Source organism: Nyctereutes procyonoides, unplaced genomic scaffold, assembly GCF_905146905.1.
Source record: "Nyctereutes procyonoides isolate TBG_1078 unplaced genomic scaffold, NYPRO_anot_genome, whole genome shotgun sequence".
In the NCBI taxonomy this organism is placed as follows: domain Eukaryota; kingdom Metazoa; phylum Chordata; class Mammalia; order Carnivora; family Canidae; genus Nyctereutes; species Nyctereutes procyonoides.
The window spans coordinates 293,110-304,199 of NW_026575034.1; the positions used below are offsets into that span (position 1 = coordinate 293,110).

Sequence of the window (11,090 nt, forward strand, 5' to 3'; positions counted from 1 at the left end):
ACTGGGAAGCACAAAGTGAAGGAGACAAGTGTGGGAAATTTCAAACACCTAATTGGTCCTCAGTGTACATTTGCTGCATGAGCTTTGCCCTCTAGGTGTTTCCAGTCCAGGAGGGGGACATGTATCACACATGTGTGTAGCTGTTGTGAACTCTGAAAAGGGCTAAGAACCAAATATTATCAAACTGTCAAAGTTTTTTTTTTAATTATATTTATTTATTTATGAGATTGGGAGACAGAGAGCAGAAGGGATAGAGGGAGAAGGAGAGAGAGAATTCCAAGAAGACTCCCCACTGAGTGAGGAGCCTGACATGGGGCTTGATCTCATGACCCACGAGATCATGACCTGAGCTGCAGTCAAGAGTCAGACTCTTAAATGACTGAGCCACCCAGGTGTTCCAAAACAGAAAGTTTAACTCAGTTCTCAACCAGCCTTCCACTTGTTCCCTCTATTTGTACAGTTATAGGCACAGAGTAAATACTTGCTGATTACATGTTGACTTCCCATAAAAGTTGCTACACAAGAGAGCAATAGAAAACAAGAAAAATAGGAGTCTATCACATACCCATAAGTGGGTGGTGGAGAGGGGGAATTTTAGGTGAACAGAAACAACAGGCAGCATATACCATTTGGAGAATAAATCCTAATGTAAAACTAGCAGATCATAGACAAGAATCAAAATTTTGCCTGTAGCCCCTTTAACAAAGATCTTGGCTTATTCTAGACCCTTTGCTGTGAGAATGTTCTGAACACAATTCTTATGAATCAATGGGAGAAGATTCCTCTGCTTTGTCTTCCAGCTCACTGTAAATCGGTGAATATATGTTTAATTCTTCATAAAGACGATCTTCTACAATCTGATGAGGGAAAAATGATTTAATATCAATCACCAGGAATTTTCTGCCACTAGATGACTCATTTGCAAGAACTGGATCATCTCTTTTTGCCTTTCTGAGTCTCATACTCTCTCTCATTACACTGTGATTATTCCCTCCATCTCCAACAAATCAAACCAGACTGGCTGGCCAAGTGGGCCCAGAAGAAATTACATCCATCAATAACAGTTTGGAGAAACTATTATGTGTCTGATCTTTGGTATATCTGCTGTCTTATTTATTTTTAGAGGAAAGTTATATACAAAAAAAAAAAAAAAAACCACCAGTTGAATGTTTCAGGCAAGTGGACAGATGGAGAGAGTGTGTGTCATCTGGAGGATCTGAGTAAGTGCGTGCACATCAGGTATTGGTGGTTCTTTCTCATACATTGAAGGTGTAATGATGGGTAAGGCAAGTGGAAATGCAGCTGGTAGTCGTGAATTAGGAAGGAAAGAAAATTGAGGCTTCAGAGCAAGCACGGAAGTAAAAGCCAAGAAAAAGGAAAAAGCAGGAACAAATATAAGGGAGCTATGCTGGAAGAGAAAATGAACCCGGATACCTAAGTGTTTCCATCATATGATACTGCATATTCGTCTCTCATGCTCAGCACATTTAGAAGCATATCTGCATTTTCTAAAATCATGAAGATTCTACTCTCCTAACCCTTAGTCATGAGGATTATACTATGAGATTTGCGCTCTTATGAGTGGAAAGTGTGATTTAAAATATAGATTTAGAAACCAAAATACTAAAACATGGACAAAAAAAATGTTCTAGAAGAAAGTTTCCAGGAAATCCAAGCTGTATTTTTAAGCAATGAAGCTCAACTGCTTCAGCTTGTCATTCAGGATTATCAGGCCTCTACTTACCTTGTTCCCTTGGACTAATTCTCCAACTCCATAGATCGTCAGTGACACGGCACTGCAAAACCCCAGAATAGTGAGAAACAGGATCATCGCCACAATTTCCTGTTGAACAGTAACCAACAAGACAAGTAGAGTCACAAGGCAGGTGCCCCAAAGGTGTGTTCCTTTACAGAAGCCCCTGATCTCATCACCCCGATGAGGTGGTCACTCCCAGTGAAGTGACACATAACGGGAAAGCCACAAAAAGGGAGGTCAAGGCGGGTGACTCCAGCCTCACAGAACCCAGCTGGGGAGGGGGTGGCAGCCAGCATCTTTGTCCATGAACCCCCCGAACACTACACTATGTGATAGAGGTTACAGCAAAGGACGACGTTTGTGGGAAAGGAGAGGGCTTGTACTTAGAGTAGGACCCAGACCTTAGCCCCCTCACAGGAAATACGTACTGTGGAAAAACAAGCCACAAAGCAGAAGTCGTCTCTGCCAGCTTCCTGGCAGTTGTGGATGTAAGCCGAGCTCCTCTGCAGGTTGACCGTCAGGATAAAGATTCCTATTCCCGCAGCTATGCTGCTGACAGTGTTGGCTCCCAGGCTTCCCCACGCCTGATGGTGAAGGACAGCACGCAGGCCTGAGCCCCCACCTGCCAGTGCGTTCGATAGCCCTGTCTGTATTTTTAGGGCTGGTTGCACCCAATAAACTTTGCATCGGTTCAAAATGTAAATTAAAAAAGGAAATCTTGGAAACATCCTCATTGTTTAACAAACATCTATAACCTTCTTGCGGGTCTGTGTTCGGGAAGACCCATGTGGACGCACGTCATCCTCCTCAATCTCCTTTAACCAGAAACAAATCATCCATCTGATCATCTGATTGTCCTTACGAGGACAAGGCCTGGTGGGGCGATATTTTTTAAGCAAGTGCCAAGGTAATTATGCTTTATTGTTTTCTAAAGAAGACAACTGATATTTTAATGATTATATCCAACACAAAATATGGGGAAAAGAACCCCACATATCCACATTCACTCATAATATGAGACAAGATGACACGTCTCCCTCAAGACTCCTAAAGACTTCTAACTCTGGGAAATGAACTAGGGGTGGTGGAAGGGGAGGAGGGCGGGGGGTGGGGGTGAATGGGTGACGGGCACGGAGGGGGACACTTGACGGGATGAGCACTGGGTGTTATTCTGTATGTTGGTAAATTGAACACCAATAAAAATTAATTTATAAAAAAAAAAAAAAGACTCCTAAAATTCCATCGTCCTTATCTTCTCAAGGATGGATAAAGACTGAATGGCAACTCACCAGATATGTAGCATGTTTCTTCTCAGACATAATTGGCAAAAATCCAGAAATAGCAAACTGTAAAAGGAAGAGGGAAAAACACAGTGAGTCTCTGCCCTTTATTTCCTCTTCAGCCCCATCTTCCAAATATAAGGTAAAGTTGTGAGAACTCTGTAAAGCTATGAGTTAATATTCCCCATAAGCTCACTATTTTCTTAGTCTTATTTCCTGTAGAGAGCTTCTCAAAATTAAATGTGCATATGAATCATGTGACAGTATTTTTAAAAATACAGATTCTTTTTTTTTTAATTGAAGCATAGTTGACCTGCAATGTTACGTTAGTTCCAGGTGTACCACATAGTGACTCCACAAACCTACCCACTACACTATGCTCACCACAAGCTCACCACTGTCACGCCATACAACGCTATTACAACACCATTGTGTTCCCTAATATTGCAACACCTTGGACTATATGTGCCTTTTATGCCCATGACTTATTCATTCCATAACAGGAAGTCTGTACCTCCCACTCCCCCTCACCCATTTTGCCCATCCCTCCAACCTCTTCCTCTCTGACAACCACAAGTTTTTTTCTCTGTATTTATGGGTCTGCTTCAGAATGCAGACTTTTATTCAGTTGGTCCTGAAGGGGCTTGAGATTCTTAATTTCTACCAGCCTCCTGGGTGACGCTCCCCTAACAATCCATGGGTTACTTTCAGAGCAGCAAGGTCTGGGAGACCTGGTACATGACTGTTATAAAATGATTCCAATTTATCGTAATTATTTCTCTGTATGAGTGTCCTGGGTCTTAGAGTGTCAGCCTCTCTGGGCAAGAAATATGAGTTTGTGGCATGTATCTCGAATCTGACGTATGTTGCGTAAGCATATAATAATTATGAAAATGTACATGGGAAAAGATTTATTGAAAATATAAATTAACGGCACAAATGCAAAACAATTCCAAAGTTTCAGAGTGTATGATGGGTTGAAAGACACCTAATAAGCTAAGTGTATGGAATGAAGGACAATAGAGAGAAGTGTCAAATAAAATATGGCAGAGGTTCGAGGAGAGTCATGAACACAGGTAGGCGATCTGATGAGTCCTAAGTGTTTAGCAGAGTGCCAAGCTAATGTGATATTTTTTTAGAGTTAAAATATATCCTTGTGAATGAAATGTTGATACAAAACACCAGGGATTAATAAAAAAAAATTATTGTGCTGAGTGAAGGAAGACGGATTGTAGAGAGAATATGCTGTATAACTCTCTTCATATAAAACCCTAGAAAATTCAAACTAATCTGAAGTGACAGAAAGCAGATCAGTGATTGCTTGAGGATGGAAAGACAGGGAACAGAGGAAGGGATTACCAAGGGGCGCAAGGAAGTTTTTAGAGGTGATGGAGATGTTCCTTATATTGATGTGGTGATGTTATCACGTGTATACACGTGTCAAGATGTATCAGGTTGTAGACTTTAACATGTGCAATTGATTGCATGCCGATTACACATCAATAAAGCCATATATTTTTATGATCTTCAGTCCTCTAGTTTAGAAATAGCACAATGATTAAAGGAGACATAATGAGAACACACCTAAAGGAGTTTCTAGGATGTAGTAGTTCATCAGATGCCTTTGACCTAACTTCAACTTACTCTCCTCACCTCCTCAGTCTTCCCCCTGACCTCATGGAGATAACTTGATCGATGAATAGGTTTAGGGATGTTTTCCTGGAATTGGTTTCTGAAAGTTTGGATTCAATTTTTTATTAGCTAAGTGCCCCTTGGGCAATTCATTCAACTTTGATCAATCTCAGGTTTCTCATCTGATAAAAGTGTGCTACCGTGTTCAGCCCAAGTGCTTTGTAAACCGCAATATGTTCATACACCCTAAATACTGGAGTAAATGGTTGGTTAGACCTGGCCGAGACAAGAGAAAAGCTATGCGCAGTATTATTTCCAAAGCAACTGTAGATATTTACTCACAAACACTGCTCCCCAGAATGGGTAGCCTGCTTTAAATGATGAAAAAATGTCTTCCTTAAATTCTGAAATATTGATCACGGAGCAGACAATTGTTCCAAAACAAAGACATATCAAGGCAATCAGAATTTGTGTTACCTATAAAAAAATGCATATGTTTTGTAAAATAAGAAGGCATTTTTCCCAAGATTGCATCAAATTCCTTTTGACTGAGGCCAAATATGAGAAATTGCTCTGGTGTCTTAGACAGTCCTGAGACAGAATTCAAATGCAGCATGTCCCAGTATCACCTGGCCACTCTGAGAGTGGATACAGGCATGACCTAATGCAGGGGCAGCCAATACATTTCCATATGCCTTTATTTACATGGAGTGGACAAGCAACAATTGTGCTTTCCATCGAGGTGCAGACAAAAATTATTAATTGGATATTAATGATATTAATCCAAGAGCAACTGACCAGAGTTGGCAGATCCCATTTGCCATTCTTACCCTAGTCTTCATGAGGAAATGCTTTTCTCCACTCAGTCAGACCCAGTATCACCTCTTCGTCTACCAGACTTTTACAGCCTCATGAATTCAAGTGGGGAAACTGTGTTCATGTACCCAAATACTCTTTCCTAGAGCCAGTCCCACTCTGGTTGAGGTAGGCAGATGTGCACTCACCCCCAGAAATTCCAGCTCCCTCTTCAGAAACATCAGCCATGTATGGCACGGTGGGGATGAGCCAGCCTTCTCCAGTAAGGGGTTTTCACGGAGAGGTACTTCTGAAAGTTCAATTTCAGGTGCGCTGTGAGGTTTAAACAGAAATCCAGCCCTGAGAAAAATTCTCTCTCTGTGAAAAGTTCTCAACTGACAGAAAGGGGAGATTTTGATTATTTTTTTCAAAAACAATCTTGCAATTAAAATCTTCATTAGGGGATCCCTGGGTGGCTCAGCGGTTTGGCACCTGACTTTAGCCCAGGGCGCGATCCTGGAGTCCCGGGATCGAGTCCCAAGTCTGGCTCCCTGCATGGAGCCTGCTTCTCCCTCCTCTACCTCTCTCTATCATGAATAAATGAATAAACCTTATAAAATAAAATAAAATAAAATAATAAAATAAAATAAAATAAAATAAAATAAAATAAATAAAATCTTCATTAAAATGTATAGGAAGCTGAGATTCAGAGGGTCAAGGTTGGGGGTCAAGATCACTGTCTAACCGGTGATGAGATGAACAAAATGGGACAAAAAAATGAGCCAAGTCTCTTTTTTTTTTTTTTTTAATCAGAGAATAGGGATAGGGAAGATCAGGGTGATAAGATAGTGGCAATTTTAGTATTTTTTTTATGATAGTCACAGAGAGAGAGAGAGAGAGGCAGAGACACAAGCAGAGGGAGAAGCAGGCTCCATGCACTGGGAGCCCGACGTGGGATTCGATCCCGGGTCTCCAGGATCGCGCCCTGGGCCAAAGGCAGGCGCCAAACCGCTGCGCCACCCAGGGATCCCTGAGACAAGTCTTGATTCACGGTTGCTACCAAGTTCTTTCCCAGTGATCTATGCTGATGAGGAAAAATAAAAACAGGCATGCTTACCTAGGTATTTCCCAGTCTTTTTGACACAAAAATACGTTTTGTCAATGATAAAATGTGCCCAAAGGAATGGCTCTGAAGGATTAGTTGAAGCTCTCTTCTTGTTTTCATCCTCAGAGAAGGCTAATTGGAAATACTGCCCCTCCTAAAACCCTGGAATATACTTAATATTTTGCAATGGTATTCAATCCACTACTGACTCTCAAGGCTCTATCATCAGCCTCTCTAAAGACTTTAAAATGAAACTCTTAATAACATGCTCATCCTCAGAATGCAAGTGAATCCTGAATCGTGCCCCTCTACCAACCCCGCTCAAGAACGTTTCCCTCTAAACAGTGGGGCAGGATCCCATAGCTGGAGGTTCACAGAGTGACCAGGAAGGTGCCCCAGGTCACGTTGGAAAGTTTCCCTTCACAGACATAAAATGCAGAGGCAAGAAATCCCCTTTGGTAGGACGAACTCCCCTACCTCAACCCCAGAATATGAGCCCTTGTTGTAGGGAAACTTTATTCCTAGTGCACAACTGAATAAAAACCTTCCTCCCCGTCACCCAGACAGAACCACTGGCAAAGTGCAGCGAAGAGCTCCTTTATACTCAATATATTAATTAAACCAGATGGGTCCATGCCTAAATCCATGGACTGGCATCTCCCCAGCCCTGTGACTATGTCTGTTCCCCTGGGAATAGGAGAAAACCAGCAGTTGGTACCTACCTGGAGGGCCCCTGCGGGTTCGGGAGAGCAAGGCCTGCCCTGCCACTGTTTTCTGGCTCCATTTTCTCATTAGCCGAGCTGTTGGCCAGGGAAGGACGTTGCTGCAGTGAGCTGGGGGGGCTTCCGCCCGTTAGGGTTTGTCCGTGACACCGATGACTATCTTCATACCGAAGACACTGGTCAGATAAGTTTCCCAGCAGATTAAGAGAAATAGGGCTTTTTATTTGTTTTTGTTTGTTAGAATGAGGAACAAAACCGAGGGACTGTTCAGGGAGTGGTGGGAGATGAGGAAATTCGAGACTTCTGGAGAATAACTCTCCTGAGACCAGCACAATTTACAGAACCAGCAAATGAAACAGGTTAGTGGAGACTGAGAGGGTGAGAGAGAGTCGCAGAACACAGAGATGGTCTCCTCTTCTGGAACTTTCTCTACTTGGCCGTTTCCGTGCCAGAAGTCTTCCGAAGGTGCCTCTGGGAAAGCCCGTGTTCCCTGTGTAGGGCAGAGGCCGCATCACACACCGTCTAAGGGTGAAGCACGGCTGGCCGGCGGGTCTCAGCCCGAGTCTCTGGATTTGGTTCTGACTTCAATACTTCTCGTCTTCCTCCCTCTCCCTGTCCTTTGGACACTATTCACATGGCCCTCGGCAGCGGATGGGCCCTGAGAGTGGACAGGAGGAAGGCTCCGGGCCACTCTTGGTAGACGGCGGGAGCTGCGTGTCCACACAGAAGACCCCCTGGCTCCTAAACATTAGGCCGATTCCGCTGCTTTGATTTTGACGATGGCAGAGCTGTGGCCACGAAGCACCAAGGGACATGAGCCTGGTGATCCTGTGAGTAGATCTAGGCCGCCCTGGATGGAGCAGGGCATCTGAATAGGGTCAGAGCTTAACGGACATGTTCATTTTAATAGCATGAATAACTTAAAAAAATTGGAATACGTGGCAAAATGAATCCACAGGTGAGATTCACAGATTCCGGGTCCTTTTGTTTCAGTTGAATTTAGACATAACCTTGAGTGGCTCTTCCCTACACTGTAAGACACTATAAATTGCACATGTATCACCTCCCTGGGATGTGATGAAACTTCTCCTCCTTCTCCGGGAGGCTAGGCTACGTGTAACAAGAGGACATCAGGAGACACGTGAGTACACCTTTCATGACAGCAATGCATTAAACCCGGGCCATCTTCCCACCGTGTCTTTGGGAACCTGTGGATCAAGTCAGTGTGTTATTGGAATTAAGAAATGAAATGTCTTTATGCACACATTCATCCAAAAGGGCCGTGGGGCTGGGGCCAGGCACTGCCTTGACACCGAGCGGGCAGAGGAGGACCCCATGGCCCAGCCTCGGCCGGCTCGCTCCCAAAGCTGGCAGAGCAGGACAGAGGTAAGTGAGATCATGTCACCAAGACCTCAGACGCTGCTGGAGCATGAAGGAGGGGGCGCGATCCTACTGCTGGGGGGATGCCCAGCTCGAGAAAGTGTCCTGTGAGCCAGGACGTGAAATCGCGCCCTCAGGAGCTTTCATGTGCAGAACGAGACCACATCTGCCGGCGAAAGTCCTGAGGGACACGCCTGCTGCTGGGATGTCCTGGGAGCCTGTAATCGCGCATTATGTGCAATAATCGGAGATTAGGCTTGAGATGTGGACGGGAAACAAACGGAGGATGGTCTTTGGGGTTTGGACAGGATACTGTTTTGTGAGAATTCTCAACAGAAACTTGCAAACTGCAAATCAGAAACCGAGACACACCTTGTGGCCTCCAGCTTGCTCCATAGCCGGTTTCACCAGCGCCTCCTCGCCCCCCTCCAGATGCTGACCCACTCATGCACCCACAGCTGAGTCCGTGAGCACGTGGTGCCGTCTCTCACAATTGGGAACATTGAAACGTGTGCCAAGATGATGGTGTGTGTGTGCGTGTGCGCGGCGGAGGCCAAATTATCAAGATGAGTCACAACCACGCCTCTGTCTGAAAGAAAGAGATAACAGAGAGACGTTTCCTGCACCACGGGGCCTGCACAGCCACTTGCACGCGCCTCCAACCCACCACCTTGTTTCCAGGAGCAGTTGCTTTTCTCACTACACATCGGACTCACTACTCTTCCAAACCCAGAAGACAATTTGCTTTCAGTTCCCGTCTGAACAACTGTTCTCTCCAACCGGATGCTCAATTTACTTAAAATAAATATGCACCAATTTGCGTGTTACTAATGGAACTATTTTCTGGTATTTCCAAAGGAATTATTACAGCCTCGCTGTCTCCGTCTCTGTGCATCTCTGTGTCCCTCTGTCTCTCCTTGAGAGGCCCGGAAAGGCCGAAACGGACACCAAACGCTGAGGTTCCGTGGGAAATCGGGTCATAAAAAGGGAGGAAATAAGAAAATGTTGCTCACAATGGGCTACTCACCTGCCAAGGTCCTGCACGGGTTCCTTCTCTATCCGCTCACACCCCTTCTAGCTCCCAAAATGGCACTTCCATGGGGGAAATTATAAGCATGTAATAGGTTCTCTTCCGACCAAAAACATCTGCCTGGTGGGGAGACCAAGAGACACTGGCATCATAGGCCGAGAGCAGCCCCTAGCTCCCATTCCAGGTATGGAGGTGAGCGTGCTGGCTTTCCCAAACCTTTCTCCCCGGCCTCCTAGTACAACTATATTGGAACATTTGGTCGAATTCATTTTCTACTTTTTCAGGGTTATTCCCAGACTTTGCATAATGGCCTATTCTTTATCAGCTTATTTTTGAAAATGTGATTCTACCTTTCAATCCCCTCCAAGTGTTGTATAAATCGCCTCTTCTTCCCATTGCTAACCCTGGAGAATGAGGTGGTGACAGACTTTTTTTCTGGATTACCCGTGTGCCCTTGTTCCGGCCTGGACTCGTTGCTCCTGCAGATGCCACGCTGCTGTCATTGTGGCGATGCGGGAAACAAAGGCAGAAGACAAATTGTTCAATTTCTTCACTGCTCACAGCCCACTGACAAGCCCTTGCAACACGCCGAGGGACCTTCCTCTAGGGACTCAACTGCCTCTGTGTGGACACTTTGCTACGGGCAAAAGGCAGTTTTAGGCCAATCATCCCCCAGCCCCAGCCCCAGGATCCTGTAAGCCTACTTTAATGTGTAAAAATTCCTTTAGAAATGTCCTTTACCTTGACCCCCCCCCCACAAGACACATGTTGGAGATCATCCCCCAAGTACATGACCCACCGATACACATCTGAAGGGTCTCATGACTGAGGTTCTATCAGACAGTAATGAGTGACCTTTCCCCAATGACAGCCAGCCCCCTCAAGGTCCTGGAGACCTTGCTTACAAACTTCTTTAGAGAACTCTGCTTTCCCTAACCCCCTCCCAACTTGAAAGTCTATAATGGGCCCCTCCTCAAGACGCTGGCACCACTCTTTCTGCCCATGGGTCCTGTCCCCATGCCTTAACAAGATCGCCTTTTTGCACCAAAGACATCTCAAGAATTCTTTCTTGGCTGCCAACTTCAAACCCTAACGTTCTTCCCTACACCAGTAGGACTTCCCATTCCCCTGTCTTATATTGCATTTTCTATTTCCCTGATCCCACTTTTTTTATTCCCCTTGCACATTGGCAGTGTTAACCTGGAAAATAAAATGTCCAGTTATTTGACCAGCAAACTGAGTTTGTTCAGGAATAGCAGAAGAGTTGCAATTTGGGACGAGCAAAGTATGACAAACTGAGGTGAGTCCAAAAAACAAGGGAAGGGCAGCTTTTATTAGGTTTTACAAGGAAACTGGGGAGGGTTGTTTTGAACAAACATTCACTGGAGAA

General features: G+C 44.7%; 1 protein-coding gene across 1 annotated transcript; it reads right to left on the bottom strand.

Annotated features, from left to right (window-relative positions):
- Nucleotides 1-235: 235 nt before the first annotated feature.
- Nucleotides 236-7,449, bottom strand: LOC129504977 (high affinity immunoglobulin epsilon receptor subunit beta-like). Its single transcript, XM_055317890.1, has 7 exons — nucleotides 7,291-7,449; nucleotides 5,673-5,796; nucleotides 5,011-5,145; nucleotides 3,046-3,102; nucleotides 2,185-2,340; nucleotides 1,745-1,843; nucleotides 236-857 (listed from the first exon to the last, which is right to left on the bottom strand). Exons 1-7 carry the CDS (start codon nucleotides 7,350-7,352, stop codon nucleotides 759-761), a joined length of 732 nt encoding a protein of 243 aa, XP_055173865.1. The 5' UTR covers nucleotides 7,353-7,449; the 3' UTR covers nucleotides 236-758.
- Between the last annotated feature and the right edge of the window lie 3,641 nt (nucleotides 7,450-11,090).